This window comes from Salvelinus sp. IW2-2015, linkage group LG16 (genome assembly GCF_002910315.2).
Source record: "Salvelinus sp. IW2-2015 linkage group LG16, ASM291031v2, whole genome shotgun sequence".
In the NCBI taxonomy this organism is placed as follows: Eukaryota; Metazoa; Chordata; class Actinopteri; order Salmoniformes; family Salmonidae; genus Salvelinus; species Salvelinus sp. IW2-2015.
In genome coordinates this window covers 3,317,834-3,334,997 of record NC_036856.1, presented here as the reverse complement: position 1 = coordinate 3,334,997, position 17,164 = coordinate 3,317,834, and the positions used below count along the sequence as shown (strand labels likewise).

The 17,164-nt window shown below is 43.1% G+C and overlaps 1 protein-coding gene across 1 annotated transcript in view; it reads right to left on the bottom strand.

Annotated features, from left to right (window-relative positions):
- LOC111975901 (PEX5-related protein-like) overlaps positions 1-17,164 on the bottom strand; it is a 127,327-nt gene that overhangs the window by 18,260 nt on the left and 91,903 nt on the right. Inside the window, exon 9 of the mRNA XM_070447705.1 lies at positions 915-1,031. Within this exon, the coding sequence (XP_070303806.1) occupies positions 915-1,031 (117 nt within the window). The remainder of the gene's footprint in view (positions 1-914; positions 1,032-17,164) is intronic.

Below are 17,164 nucleotides of genomic sequence, written 5' to 3'. Positions count from 1 at the left end.
TACATAGTCCACCGCCCCTTGTCTTACCAGATGCTGCTGTTTTGGCCTGCCGATACAGCGTATAACCAGCCAGCTGTATGTTGATAATGTCGTCGTTCAGCCACGACTCCGTGAAGCATAAGATACTACAGTTTTGAATATCCCATTGGTAGTTTAATCTTCCACGTATGTCATAGATTTGATTTTCCAAAGATTGCATGTTTGCTAGCAGAATGGAAGGAAGTGGGGTTTATTCGATCGCCTACAAATTCTTAGAAGGCAGCCCGCCCTATGGCCCCTTTTTCTCCGCCTTCTCTTCACRCAAATTACGGGRATCTGAGCCTGTTCCCGGGAAAGCGGTATACAGTATCATTCACATCGGGCTTGTCGGACTTGTCAAAGGAAAAACATGATTTTGCCAGTCCGTGGTGAGTAATCACAGTTCTGWTGTCCAGAAGATATTTTCGGTCATAAGAGATGGTAGCAGCAACATTATGTACAAAATAAGTAAAAAAATAAGTTACAAACAACGCAAAGAAACAAACAAAAAAACACAATTGGTWAGGAATACGTAAAACGTCAAAACAGTTGTTATTTGTGGTAGTAAACATTATTTTTWGTTAATTCTATGAGGGTCGAGGGTGTTCAATTTATTTTACAATACAAGTGGAGGGTCATGCATTATTTTTATGACACCTTGAGTTGGATTAGCCCCCCCAGTAAATGTCGACCTGTCTCTAACATTATGGAAGCACTGGGTTAAATCAGTTCATACTGTATATACAGCACATCTGTATATCATCAAGTTCATAGGCTATATTTCCCCTTCATTAAGTAGAACATGTCCACATGCCAATTATTTGTTTCCTTCGCATCTAAACAGGGTGTATAGACAGAGTACTATGAAAGCAGAGGTTAAAGGTGAAAATAGTAACCTTCTCGTGAGGCGACACACTGGAGGGGGTCTGGGCCTGCTCGTTCTCCGTTAACCAGTTCCGTCGCGCTAGCTCCTCCCACTCTGCCTGCATCTTGTCCCAGAACTCTGTGTCTGACTGTGGAGAGATGGTGTTTTGAGGGTGGGAGAAAGGGAAAGGTGGGCGGATTAGAAAACAGAGGACTGGTAGCTTTAATACTTTGAGAATGCTGCATTCCCCTGCCACAAATGTCACCTCCATCTCACTCTTTCATTGGCGGGTTGTGTAATGTATGGACTTCTGGTGACTAATCACCATTACCTGTAAAGGCAGCGTTCAAATGTCAAAAATTTGCTAGACCTTTGTCCTTTCAGTTGTTGACATTTCAGTAATGGATTGATGTCGAGGAATTTGCACTGTATGTGCAAAGCTCTAGACACAACAAACAGACACCTCGATTGGTGTTATAACTACATATCCTTTGATGCCAAAMTAGCAGGTGTAGAGGCCACACCTTTTCCTTAGGTCACACCTTCTTGTATTTGTARTGGTGGAATGCTGACCAATTGTTTGTCATGGTTTTGATTGGGAGGATGGAACTCAATTGCTTGATCATTCCTAGATAAAGGGAAAGATGTTTGAAAAAGGGAAGCTTTCTGGTCTGGGTAATTCTCCAGGTGCTGATTTGTTACTGTTGTGATTCTAGCTAGTACAGTGGGGCAAAAAAGTATTTAGTCAGCCACCAATTGTGCAAGTTCTCCCACTTAAAAAGATGAGAGGCCTGTAATTTTCATCATTATGTAACACTTCAAACTATGACAGACAAATGAGAAGAAAAATTCAGAAAATACATTGTGTGATTTTTAATAAAATTTATTTGCAAATTATTGGTGGAAATAAGTATTTGGGTCACCTACAAACAAGCAAGATTTCTGGCTCTCACAGACCTGTAACTTCTTCTTTAGGAGGCTCCTCTGTCCTCACTCGTTACCTGTATAATGGCACCTGTTTGAACTTGTTATAGTATATAAGACACCTGTCCACAACCTCAAACAGTCAACACTCCAAACTCCACTATGGCAAGACCAAAGAGCTGTCAAAGGAACACCAGAAACAAAATTGTAGACCTGCACCAGGCTGGGAAGACTGAATCTGCAATAGGTAAGCAGCTTGGTTTGAAGAAATCAACTGTGGGAGCAATTATAGGAAATGGAAGCATACAAGACCACTGATAATCTCCCTCGATCTGGGGCTCCACGCAAGATCTCACCCCGTGGGGTCAAAATGATCACAAGACGGTGGAGCAGAAATCCCAGAACCACACGGGGGGACCTAGTGAATGACCTGCAGAGAGTTGGGACCAAAGTAACAAAGCCTACCATCAGTAACACACTACGCCACCAGGGACTCAAATCCTGCAGTGCCAGACGTGTCCCCTGCTTAAGCCAGTACATGTACAGGCCCGTTCTGAAGTTTGCTAGAGAGAATTTGGTGATCCAGAAGAAAATTTGGGAGAATGTCATATGATCAGATGAAACCAAATATATAACTTTTTTGGTAAAAACTCAACTCGTCGTGTTTGGAGGACAACGAATGCTGAGTTGCATCCAAGAAAACACCATACCTACTGTGAAGCATGGGGGTGGAACAATCATGCTTTGGGGCTGCTTTTCTGCAAGGGACCAGGACGACTGATCCGTGTAAAGGACAGAATGAATGGGGCCATGTATCGGAGATTTTGAGTGAAAACCTCCTTCCATCAGCAAGGGCATTGAAGATGAAACGTGGCTGGGTCTTCAGCATGACAATGATCCCAAACACACGCCCGGGCAACGAGGAGTGGCTTCGTAAGAAGCATTTCAAGGTCCTGGAGTGGCCTAGCCAGTCTCCAGATCTCAACCCCATAGAAAATCTTTGGAGGGAGTTGAAAGTCCGTGTTGCCCGCAACACGCCAAAACATCACTGCTCTAGAGGAGATCTGCATGAGGAATGGGCCAAAATACCAGCAACAGTGTGGTGAAAACCTTGTGAAGAACTTAAAAAACGTTTGAGACTCTGTCATTGCCAACAAAGGGTATATAACAAAGTATTGAGATAAACTTTTGTTATTGACCAAATACTTATTTTCCACCATAATTTGCAAATAAATTTATTAAAAATCCTACAATGTGATTTTCTGGAGAAAAAAAATCTAATTTTGTCTGTCATAGTTGAAGTGTTCCTATGATGAAAATTACAGGCCTCTCTCATCTTTTTAAGTGGGAGAACTTGCACAATTGGTGGCTGACTAAATACTTTTTTGGCCCACTGTATGTTTTATGGTCCAACCTTTCAAGGGATTGCTGATTTTTCTGTTCTCTAAATTATTTTATGGATCGCAACGGGCCGTCAAATGAAAATCAAGTGGATGCAGAGAACTTCCTCCTGGTGAGATCTGTACTTTAGTTTCTCTCCTATAGTCGGAATTTGGCAAATAGTGCATTATGTGTGTCATGATTTACTGTCTTTCTAGTAATTTTTTTGGTATCATGGTAAAATGGGAGTTAAACTACATTTCAGTTAGGATGGTCAGAAAACACAAATTACATCAAATGCTTGTTACAAATTGAGGCAGGTATCGAATCTCTTCATTTGGACAGAAACAGGTCATGAGAAGTGTTGTGCTGATGTTGCTTTTTTGTCTGACTTTGTCCAAGCATACAGGCCATGTCTATTAGCCCTCGCCTTACAGCTAAGGTACAGCTGAGGCCAAGGACCTCCAAGCATGTCACTGTCGATAMCACCATGGGCCAGTGAGCAAAGAGAAAAATGAGAAAAGTGAGCAAGTCATCTGCTTTCAAAGAGCAAACGTTTCTGACACCTCCAGAAACTTGAAAATAGAGTGCATTTTGACATGTCTATGACTTGCCAATCAAATTCCTGCCAAGACGAATTCGACACTTTAGGCTACAGATGTCAGATCTTAACTTGATCACTCTTTTGTCAAGGAGAATTTTCCTGCGKCATCAGGAAATTCAAATGAGCCTTGGGATTCCTTGAAAATGTGCAGTTCTCTTTATCTCCATGTAGGGGCAGTCGAGTCATTGGGATCAGGCCTGCTATCAAAATAATACATTATCTCTCACTTGCTCAAACGCTAGGCCTAGGTCCTATTACTGAAACATTTAACTCCCAAAAATGTATCATCTGAAAGGGAGCCATACATAACAATCATCGTTTTATATAGCTTAATAACAAGATAGATATTAGTCTCCACTAGGCTACGATATACAAGTGCAAAGTGTATCCTAAGTTTACACATGAACTGTCAACATTTAGTTTAATTGTGGCCTGGGGTGGTCTAGTGGTTCGGACGCTCCCGGACGCACACATATAGACCTACTGTGTAGGTATGGGTTCGATTCCGGCCCAAGCCCTTCTGGCACAAATAACTCAATCGCCCGAATGACTTCTTTTAGTTACACATTTCAAATATGGACAGTCCAAGGATATTTTACCCCCGATCTTGAAAAGAAATGACCATACAAGACACTTTTGTATAGCATAAATAGTAACCAAATAAAATGACAGTAGGCTACACCAACATTAGTTTCCATTCATATAAAGTGCCACAGTAGATTTACCGTTGTAAACAAGGAAGTTGTTCCGATGACAATACCAACCAGAGGGCGAACATATCTTGAAAGACTTTKGTTGCAAGCAGGGAGTAAGAGGTGGGAGTAAGAGGTGAAGCAAGATGGCTCATTCTCGCCAAAATCTGTCCAGAATAAGCTCAATGCGTTTCTATGGGCTTAATATGCAGACCTATGCTTGTGGAGACATGAGCATTTCGTCATTATATACAGATCTCTGACTAAGGTAACACCGACATCATCTTTTAGGGAGCGGTAATGATGTGGCCATTAATGGTTGCAATTGAGATCAGCTGTGTGGGTGAATTTAGCGCATATTGATGGTTTAACGAGATATCARCTGGCRATACTCGATGGTTGCAATAGGGCCCTTGCTTTTTGATTMTATTCCAATAGTCTACATTTTGTAGGCTACCCGTTAGCCTATCTATTGTCACATCATGAAAGGTGTGAAAACCGATAATAGGATGTTTGTAGGTCTACTGTAGAAAGATAAACTTTCCTCCAGTGTGTACGCTCGCCCACATTTATAGTTAGGCTATGTATAATTTGCAGAGGTGTGTAGAGTACTGAAAATCTATACTGTTACTTAGATTGTAACCTGAGGATCACACAGACACTGAAGCTACCACAATTGTATTCAGCCTAATGCTTGCCTTGAACATATAATAAAACAATTGATGTAAAGAAACAGATTTTCCCTCGCGAAAAATACATCTACCCCCTACAAAAATGTAAATGTGTTATTATTCACATAAGAATTCACACGAGACGCTCTGTAGCCTACATGGGCTACTTGAACTGACACATTAAACAAAAATATAAACGCAACATGTAAAATAAAAGATCCCAGAAATCTCCATACGCACAAAAAACTTCTAATTTCTCTCAGATTTTGGGCACAAATTTGTTTACATCCCTGTTAGTGAGCATTTCTCCTTTGCCAAGATAATTCATCCACCTGACAAGTGTTGCATATCAAGAAATCATTAAACAGCATCATCATTACACAGATTAACCTTGTGCTGGGGACAATAAAAGACCATTCTAAAATGTGCAGATTTGTTACCCAACAAATGCCACAGATGTCTCAAGTTGAGGGAGTGTGCAATTGGCATGCTGACTGCAGGAATGTTCACCAGAACTGTTGCCAGATAATTGAATGTTAATTTCCCTACCATAAGCCGCCGCCAATGTAATTTTTGGAATTTGGCAGTACGTCCAACCGGCCTCACAACCGCAGACCACGTGGGATTGTCACGTGGGATTGTCTGAGACCAGCCACCCGGACAGCTAATGAAACGTCTGTAATAAAGCTCTTTTGTGGGGAAAAACTCATTCTGATTGGCTGGCCCTGGCTCCGCAGTTGGTGGGCCTATGCCCTTCCAGGCCCACCCGTGTCTGCGCGCCTGCCCAGTCATGTGAAATCCATAGATTAGGGCCTAATTAATTTATATCAGTTGACGGATTTCCTTATATGAACTAACTCAGTAAAATCATTGACATTGTTGCATGTTGCCTTTATATTTTTGTTCAGTATATATTATTCTACAGCCTACAAACACCGCTTCCATCTGCATTCAGGCGGCGATTCTAAATATTTTCCTCCAGCGACGAAAGGGGTCAAATTAAGATCCGACATCCTTACCAACTGACTCGGTTGCTTTCTGATTCACTGTCCCAGCCAGAGACTGATAGAATGCTATTTTGCTATTTCTTCTCTTAAAGGGTAATTTCACCGCTGCTCGTTCACTGTATATGTTCATAAATATGACATATTTGTCATAAAAATCACTACACACAAATACAAGCGTTTCTGCATCTCACCGGTAGAAAAGGGCCATCTGTGTTTTCTGATTGTAGGCAAACCACAATATCCAGAATTCGGTAACACTTTACAATAAGGTTCCATTTGTAAAGGGTTTATAAAGGGTTTGTAATTACGTTAATGGTTATTTAATCATTTGTAGATGCTTTATAAACCATTAAATGGGTTATAACAAATTGGTAAAAAAAATTGTGCGCCAGTCAGTGCTTGTCAAATAGTTAGTCACTATTTACCTCCAGCTATTAACCATTAATAAATGCACTTACAAATGCGTATAATATATTACCCTTATGTATCATCATGCAACCTTATTTTCAAATGGTTGCACAGTTAAAAAAATATATATATTTTCTCATTTTTGTGTAATACATTGTTGCTGTGTCCCAGGAACAGAAATAGTCGGTTTTCAGACCAATGGTTAACTCCCATAATGTGTCTTGCACAGGAGGTTGGTGGCACCTTAGTTGGGGAGGACGCACTCGTGGTATAGGCTAGAGCAGAATAGGTGGAATGGTATCAAACACATGGTTTGATGCCATTTCATTAGCTATATTATGAGCCATCCTCCCCTCAGCAGCCTCCCACTGGTGTCTTGCCCCATCTGAAACCCTGATGATGCATTGGTACATTTATTTATTCCAGGAATTAAGGCTTCATCTCAAGATCAAGCCATATTATTGGTGCATTTATAAATGGATAATAACTAAGTAATTATTTGGCAAACACTGACCAGTTATTGCACTATTTTTACCAATGCGATATAACCAATTATTAATGGCTTATAATGCAATTTCCAAATKATTAAATAACCGTAATTATAACCCCTTAATAAACAATTTACAAATGGAACCTTATTGTAAAGTGTTACTCAGAATTCATAGCGATTTCTGGATGTGGTACCGCCCCTGTCAAGGTGGATCCGTTTGAGGTAGCGAACGTTACTCACTGGACCAGCCACTCATTCATGGAACATCGGCTTGTGAAGAACTATTTATTTATATTTTTGTGTCGACAACAGCTAAARTTAAGTCATGGTGTGGTGCTTAGTACCTGGATGTGCAAGCTACAAGCAAGCACAGGCTGCTAGGGCATTATTTAATCGATTACCTCACTAAGAAGTCGAGCAGAGGTAACTAGCTGACAAACTACACTTGTTTATCTAAACCAAAATCTAGCTACCTAGCTTTCATAATATGCTGGCTAGACATTCCAAAGCAAATCAATGTAATTAGCCAGCTGTTATCTGGCGACGTAAYTTGTAACTTTGCGAGCTAACTTTAGCTACCTTAGGTTACGTTAGCTACAGCCTACCGGACTACATCTAACCGTTAGCTAACTAACTACCCAGAGGCTAACGTGACAAGCCTATCAACATCTGTAGCGACATCAACATCAAGCGCAGCACCAGGAACTAGTGTAAGTCATCTTTGCTAAATCTTACCATGACTCCATGAATAAATATAAATAYACTGGAGCTGGGCATAAACATGGTCCGTGTTTTGTTGTCATAGTTGGTGAGTTTATAAGTAGGCTACAACTTCTGTATTATGGAGKGTTCATTGATTGTTTAAGCAAAGCGTGTTCTAAATTGGAGAAAAGCAGTTATTAGTAAGGAGGAAAGGGTGTGGGTGACTGACTGACTGGTGTCAGTATTGTGTGTGAAGGTTAGGCGGCATGTTCTATTGACACGAGGGCGATGGGTGGATATAGTACCTTGTGAGTGTGTATTGGTGACAAAATAGTAAAATGTTGGCTAACCACTGACTAGTGTATGCCCTACAGACTAATCTTGCTACTGCTGATGAACATGACACCAGCTTTAGTAATACAGATCCTGTAGACCAGGGGTNTTAAGACCTAGACAAGCAGGTGAGGGGAGTTCCTGACTAGTGGCAAAAACCTGCAGACACTTGGCCCTCCGTGGAATGAGTTTAACACCTGTGCTGTAGACCCATTGGATGAAAGCTTTCAGCCGGGAACAAGCTCAACATCATCTGACTTGGAAGAGGAAAAGACTGCACAGGGCTGGCAAGAGCAAAAGTGTATAGTCTGAATCCAAGGTCATGAGCGCATTAAATTCTGCCAGACCAGCTGACATTGCCCAAAACGAGGTTCACTAGCTGAAGAACATTCCGGACCCGGTCTGGAACAAAGCCAACACAACATTAATTTTCAGTAAGACTGATGTTATAGAATGCCTAGTATGCTCACAACTTCATTGTGGTATAGATATTGCTAGCTCTGTACATTATGTATATAATGGAGTTTGATATAAAGTCTTATTTTCTGCAAGTGTACTGACGAATGTCTAAATCGGGGGTGGGCAAAGTTTTTGGCTCGAGGGCCACATTGGGAGTTTGAAATTCAACGGAGAGACGCATTTTTTGGGGGACCAATTGTTTGTTAAAATCAATTTGCAGGGGCCTCCCGAGTGGCACAGCGGTCTATGGCATTGCAGTGCTTGAAGTGTCACTATAGACCCGGGTTCGATACCTGGCTGTGTCACAGCTGGCTGTGACTGGGAGGCCCATGAAGCGGTGCACAATTGGCCCAGCGTCGTCCGGGTTAGGAGAGGGTTTGGCAGGCTGAGATTTTCTTGTCCCATCGCTCTCTAGCCACTCCTGTAGCGGGCCGGGTGCATGCACGCTGACACGGTCGCCAGGTGTACGGTGTTTCCTCCGACACATTGGTGCGGCTGGCTTCCGGGTTAAGCGGGCATTTTGTCAAGAAGCAGTTCGGCTTGGCTGGGTCGTGTTTTGGAGGATGCCACTGTTCTCGACCTTCGCCTCTCAGCGATGGGACAAGACTAACTACCAATTGGATACCACTAAATATTATTATGTCTCGCGGGCCGGATTGAAGTGCCCATTCTTTGCCTCCCCCCCATTGTGAAATATATTTGGCATTAACTAGCTACAATCTTACTGCTAAAACAAATAATGGCGGGAGTTGATGTATCATTTCAACTTTAATTTGTTGGCAAGTAAACATGTTTCAATAAAACCGATTTAGTCTGTCAATATACGATAAGTAGACATGGCTTGTATTCAAGTCAAAGGTTATTTCCTCTGGAGAGATTTTCAAAGCAGTATGCAGGAACAGTTATGGCAATGTATACAGTAGAAGAAAAGTATACTACTGGCTATAATAAATACTACAGTTCTACAAAGGGACTACTTGCATATGATATGGTGTGTTTGGGGGTGCAGTTAAGTGTTCAAAGTCACTTTGGTACAAGGGGAGATTGTTGTTATGGACCTTTCACAGCTCCTCTTGAGTTGCTTGAATGGCCCCAACACCACATGAAGGCAAGGGCATTTTCGGTGTCCTGTGCCTAGCTTTTCCACCACCTAGAACAAACTCCAAAAAGCATCTGTAGGCCACCAAGCGGTATTGTCTGTAAGAGAATGACAACACTATTAGGACTTTCATAGGCAATCAKTGTGTACTGTCTGTATTCCTACTGTAGCAGCACGATACAAATAATGGCATTGGACGGGATGGCTGCCGTTTTACAGGCTCCTAACCAACTGTGCTATTTTGTTAGTTTTTTCGCATTGTTTGTAACTTATGTACATAAAGTTGCTGCTACTGTCTCTTATGACCGAAAAGAGCTTCTGGACATCAGAACAGCGACTACTCACCTCGAACTGGACAAATATTTTTTCTTTAACGAGTCCGACACGAAGGATATACTGCTTTCCGGAGAACATGTCCACATCCCGTCATTCGCATGAAGAAAATATGGAGATACTGAGGGAGAAGGTCGGGATACAAAGCTCTCCCTCACCCTCCATTTGGAAAATCTGACCATAATTCTATCCTCCTGATTCCTGTATAAAAGCAAAAACTAAAGCAGGAACTACCAGTGAATCGCTCAATAAGAGTGGTCTGATGACGCAGATGCTAAGCTACAGGACTGTTTTGCGAGCTCAGATTRGAATATGTTCCATGATTCATCCAATGGTATTAAGGAGTATACCACCTCAGTCACCGGCTTCATCAATAAGTCCATTGAGGGCGTCATCCCCGCAGTGACCGTACGTACATATTCCAACCAGAAGCCATGGATTACAGGTAATATCCGCACCGAGTTAAAGACTAGAGCTGCCGCTTTCAAGGATCGGGACACTAATCCGGACACTTATAAGAAATCCCGCTATGCCCTCAGRCAAACCATCAAACAAGCAGAGTGTCAACGCAGGACTAAGATTGAATTCTACTACACCGGCTCTGATGTTTGTCAGATGTGGCAGGGCTTGCAAACTAATTCGGACTACAACGGGAAACCCAGTTACAAGCTTCCAAGTGACACGAGCCTACCAGATGAGCTAATGTATGAGAGCACCAGCTATTCCCGGACGACTGTGTGATCACGCTCTCCGTAGCCGATGTGAGCAAGACCTTTTAACAGGTCAACATTCACAAGGCCGCTGGTCCAGACGGATTACCAGGGCATATTATCAAAGCATGCGCGGACCAACTGGCAAGTGTCTTCACTGACATTTTCAATCTCTCCCTGACCGAGTCTGTAATACCCACATGTTTCAAGCAGACAACCATAGTCCCTGTGCCCAAGAATGCGAAGGTAACCTCCCTAAATGACTTCCACTCCGTAGCACACACTGGTAGCCATGAACTGCTTTGAAAGGCTGGTCATGGCTCACATCAACACCATCATCCCGGAAACCCTAGATCCACTCCAATTCGCATACCGCCCCAAAAGATCCACAGGTGACTCAATCTCAATAGCACTCCATACTGCCCTTTCCCACATAGACATAAAGAACACCTACTGTATGTGAGAATGCTGTTCATGGACTACAGTTCAGCGTTCAACACCATAGTGCCCACACAGCTCATCACTAAGCTAAGGACCCTGGGACTAAACACCTCCCTCTGCAACTGGATCCTGGACTTCCTGACGGGCTGCCCCCAGATGGTAAGGGTAGGCAACAACACGTCTGCCACGCTGATCCTCAACACCGGTTCCCCTCAGGGAGTACAGGAGGAGACTAAGCACGCACCCCTGTTCACTCCCGACTGGGTGGCCAAGCACGACTCCAACCCCATCATTAAGTTTGCTGATGACACAATAGTGGTAGGYTTGATCACCGACAAGGATGAGACAGCCTATAGGGAGGAGGTCAAAGACCTGTCAGTGTGGTGCCAGGCCAACAACCTCTCCCTCAATGTGAGCAAGACAAAGGAAATGACAGTGGACTACAGGAAAAGGAGGGCCGAACAGGCCCCCCATTTACATCGACGGGGCTGAAGTGAAGCGGGTTGAGAGCTTCAAGTTCCTTGGTGTCCACATCACCAACAAACTATCATGTTCCAAACACACCAAGCCAGTTGTGAAGAGGGCACAACAACACCTTTCCCCCCTCAGGAGACTGAAAAGATTTGGCATGGGTCCTCAGATCCTCAAAAGGTTCTACAGCTGCACCATCGAGAGCATCCTGACCGGTTGCATCACTGCCTGGTATGGCAACTGCTGACCCCCCTTTGTTTTTACACTGCTGCTACTCACTGTTTATCATCTGTGAATAGTCACTGTACACCTACCTACATGAACAAATTACCTTGACTAACCTGTACCCCCACACATTTACTTGGTACCGGGCCCCCTATATATAGCCTTGTTATTGTTATTTATTTTTACTTTATTTAGTAAATATTTTCTTAACTCTATTTCTTGAAATGCACTGTTGGTTAAGGGCTTGTAAGTAAGCATTTCACGGTAAGGTCTACGACCTGTTGTATTCGGCGCATGTGACAAATACAATTTGATTATTTTGTTACGTTCCCCATCAATAAAAACAAAAATGTTGCTGAATAGAAAGGGGAACTAACAAAGTCACTGACAACAAAAACAAAGCAGGTGGGGTTATGAAAGACTAATGGGGGTGTCCACTGAAAGTTGAATAGCAACAAMGAACCTAAAAGCAATCCACCTCCCCAATTGGCTGCTGACGTTGAGACAAATTGTGAAACCTCACTGGCTCAGTTTGGGATGAAATGGGAGGGAATGCCTCAGGTGGAGAGAATACGGTGTGTCGTAGCTAAGCTTTGTGGGAGCAGGAAGGTAGTGGAATTGAGATACTTATAGCATGACAAAGACTTGTTGTAGAATCCAGTGAGGGAGAGGGTTTATATTAGTCTTTAACCCTTAGAAATGGATTGCTACTGATATGTCGCTTTGGAATGTTGTGTACAGAGTCAATTCAACCCATGGACAAGGAATTTGAATGCTAATAATCGTGGGGCGAGGGTCATTTCTGTTTACGTGCATAATAGTTTTGAGATCATAAAAGATTTTAGGAATCAAAATACTTTTCTGTCAGTCTGTTTAAGATGGAGATTTTTTTGCATGGGCTGCATCTCAATCCACCACTTCTGCCGACGTCGGCCTTCCGCGTCTGCAGTGGAAGGTGGCAGAACTACAGCGTTGTTTGTCAGACCAGGAAGTCTAAAATGTAGAGTCTGAACGGTTTGAGCTAGAAACAAATWTGACSCCACTATGGAAAGCTGAGACTCTCACAAAGTTCTCCAATTTGCTYCAYGGGACTCGTCTGAAGTCGGTACTGCYGATGGACCAACTTCTGTCTGTATYGTAGCGTCCGAATTGTTTGGGCTACAAACTACATATAAAAACGCAACATACGCAACAATTTCAAAGATTTKACTGAGTTACAGTTCATATAAGGAAATCAATCAATTGAAATTAATTCATTAAGCCCTAATGTATGGATTTCACATGACTGGGAATACAGATATACATCCGTTGGTCACAGATATCACCCTCCCCCCAAAGAAAACGCCAGTATCTGGTGTGACCACCATTTGCATTATGTAGAACAACATTTCCTTCGCATAGAGTTGATCAGGCTGTTGATTGTGGCCTGTGGAATGTTGTCCCAGTCTTCAATGGATGTGCGAAGTTGCTGGATATTGGTGGGAACTGGAACATATTGTCGTATACGTCGATCCAGAGCATCACAAACATGCTCAATGGAAGACACGTCTGGTGAGTATGCAGGCCATGGAAAACTGGGACATATTCAGCTTCCAGGAATTGTGTACAGATCCTTGCGACATTTATCATCTCTGAAACATGAGGTGATGGCGGCTGCTGAATGGCACGACAATGGGACTCACAATCTCTTCACGGTAATCTTTGTGCATTCAATTGCCATCGATAATACAATTGTGTTTGTTGTCCATAGCTTATACCCCACCACCACCATGGGGCACTCTTATCACAACATTGACATAAGCAAAGTGCTCTCCCGCAAAACACCATACACGCTGTTTGCCATCTGCCCGGTACAGTTGAAACTGGGATTCATCCGTAAAAGGCACACTTTTCCAGCATACCAGTGGATGTCGAAAGTGAGCATTTGCCCACTGAAGTCTGTTACGAAGCCGAACTACAGTCAGGTTCGAGACCCTGGTGAGGACGACGAGCATGCAGATGAGCTTCCCTGAGACGGTTGTGCAAAAAGTTGTGCAAACCTACAGTTTCATCAGCTGTCCAGGTGGCTGGTCCAGACAATCCCACAGGTGAAGAAGTCGGATGTGGATGTCCTGGGCGTTACACGTGGTCTGCGGTTGTGAGGCCGGTTGGACGTACTGTCAAATTCCCCAAAATGACTTGGAGGCGGCTTACGGTAGAGAAATGAACATTCAATTATCTGGCACAGCTCTGGTGAACATTCCTGCAGTCAGCATGCCAATTGCACGCTCCCTCAACTTGAGACACACTGTGGCATTGTGTTGTGACCAAACTGCACATTTTACTTTAGAGTGGCCTTTTATTGTCCCAGCAAAAGGTGTACTTGTGTAATGATCATGCTGTTTAATCAGCTTCTTGATATGCAACAACTGCCAGGTGGATTAATTATCTTGGCAAAGGAGAAATGCTCACTACCAGGGAGGTAAACCAATTTGTGCAATTTTTTTTATTTTTAAATAATGAGCTTCTTGTGCATTTGGAACATTTCTGGAATCTTTTATTTCAGCTCATGAAACCAACACTTTACATGTTGTAAAGTTCAGTGTAGTTGGCATGGGTCTTATATTACAACATTAAACCAAACAGACTTGATTTACTGTTTAACGGATGCCCCGCTTCACTTTTCTCCCCTCAGTTTTGTTTTGAAGATGTAATATTTTTTGGCGGCCAATTTATTCGGTGCTATGTTCATATAATGCACTGTCCTCTCTCCCTTGAGAATTTCGCAAGCTGATGTGCGAGAATCAAAGACCAGATCACAACTCTCGGATCATGTTCAGGCCTCTGATTGGACACTGACACACACTATTCGGACCTGTATGTGCTGATGTTTCAACTCTCTCGCATGCCAGGAAGCATGGCTGAAGCCGGCGAAATTCCTTATATTTATTTGCCCGTCCCTCTTTATAAACATAGTCTGATAAATTCATGGTTAATGCATAATTTTCTGACCTATTAGAAGCAATTAACCTGTCTAGCCCCGGGGTTCCCCCCCACATTCCACTGAAAAGGCAGCGCGCGAAATTCAAAAAATATTTTTTTGAAATATTTAACTTTCACACATTAACAAGTCCAATACAGCAAATGAAAGATAAACATCTTGTGAATCCAGCCAACATGTCAGATTTTTTAAATGTTTTACAGCGAAAACACCACGTATATTTATGTTAGTTCACCACCAAATACAAAAAAGCACAGACATTTCTTTCACAGCACAGGTAGCTTGCACAAAAACCCCAAATAGAGATAGAATTAATCACTAACCTTTGAAATTCTTCATCAAATGAGTCATATAACATCATGTTACACAATACATTTATGTTTTGTTCGATAATGTGCATATATATACACTGCTAAAAAAAAAACAAAAAAAAAAAACAACACAATGTAACTCCAAGTCAATACACTTTCTGTGAAATCAAACTGTCCACTAGGAAGCAACACTGGTTGACAATAATTTCACATGCTGTTGTGCAAATGGAATAGACAAAGGTGGAAATGATAGGCAATTAGCAAGACACCCCCAATAAAGGAGTGGTTCTGCAGGTGGTGACCACAGACCACTTCTCAGTTCCTATGCTTCCTGGCTGATGTTTTGGTCACTTTTGAATGCTGGCGGTGCTTTCACTCTAGTGGTAGCATGAGACGGAGTCTACAACCCACACAAGTGGCTCAGGTAGTGCAGCTCATCCAGGAAGGCACATCAATGCGAGCTGTGGCAAGAGGTTTGCTGTGTCTGTCAGCGTAGTGTCCAGAGCATGGAGGCGCTACCAGGAGACAGGCCAGTACATCAGGAGACGTGGAGGAGGCCGTAGGAGGGCAACAACCCGCAGCAGGACCGCTACTCCGCCTTTGTGCAAGGAGGAGCACTGCCAGAGCCCTGCAAAAGACCTCATCAGGCCACAAATGTGCATGTGTCTGCTCAAACGGCCAGAAACAGACTCCATGAGGGTGGTATGAGGGCCCGACGTCCACAGGTGGGGGTTGTGCTTAAGCCCAACACCGTGCAGGACGTTTGGCATTTGCCAGAGAACACCAAGATTGCAAAATTTGCCATCTGTGCATTTCACAGATGAAAGCAGGTTCACACTGAGCACATGAGCACATGTGACAGACGTGACAGAGTCTGGAGACGCCGTGGAGAACGTTCTGCTGCCTGCAACATCCTCCAGCATGACGGTTTGGGCGGTGGGTCAGTCATGGTGTGGGGGTGGCATTTCTTTGTGGGGCGCACAGCCCTCCATGTGCTCGCAGCAGAGGTAGCCCTGACTGCCATTAGGTACCGAGATGAGATCCTCAGACCCCTTGTGAGACCATATGCTGACACATGCACATTTGTGGCCTGCTGGAGGTCATTTTGCAGGGCTCTGGCAGTGCTCCTCCTTGCACAAAGGCGGGGTAGCGTCCTGCTGCTGGGTTGTTGCCCTCCTACGGCCTCCTCCACGTCTCCTGATGTACTGGCCTGTCTCCTGGTAGCGCCTCCGTGCTCTGGACATACGTTGACAGACACAGCAAACCTTCTTGCCACAGCTCGCATTGATGTGCCATCCTGGATGAGCTGCACTACCTGAGCCCTTGTGTGGGTTGTAGACTCCGTCTCATGCTACACTAGAGTGAAAGCACCGCCAGCATTCAAAAGTGACCAAAACATCAGCCAGGGAGCATAGGAACTGAGAAGTGTCTGTGGTCACCACCTGCAGAACCACTCTTTATTGGGGGTGTCTTGCTAATTGCTTATAATTTCCACCTTTTGTCTATTCCATTTGCACAACAGCATGTGGAATTTATTGTCAATCAGTGTTGCTACCTAAGTGGCCAGTTTGATTTCACAGAAGTGTGATTGACTTGGAGTTACATTGTGTTGTTTACGTGTTCCCTTTATTTTTTTGAGCAGTGTATATAAAAAATCTCAGTTTACATTGGCGCGTTACATGCAGTAATGTTTTGATTCCAAAACATCCGGTGATTTTGCAGAAATACTCATAATAAACATTGATAAAGATGCAAGTGTTATTCACATAATTAAAGATAACTTATCCTCTTGCAACCGCTGTGTCAGGTTTCAAAATAAACTTTACTGAAAAAGATTAATCTGAGAACGGCGTTTAGAGCACATTCCAGCCAAAGAAATAGTCACCATTTTGGCGTCAACAAAAGCTACAAAAACACTATAAATATGCACTTACCTTCGAATAACTTCATCTGAAGGCACTCCCAGGATTCCCAGATCGACAATAAATGACTGAAAAGTTCCATAAAGCCCATCATTTAGCCACTTGTTGTTGCATGTTCA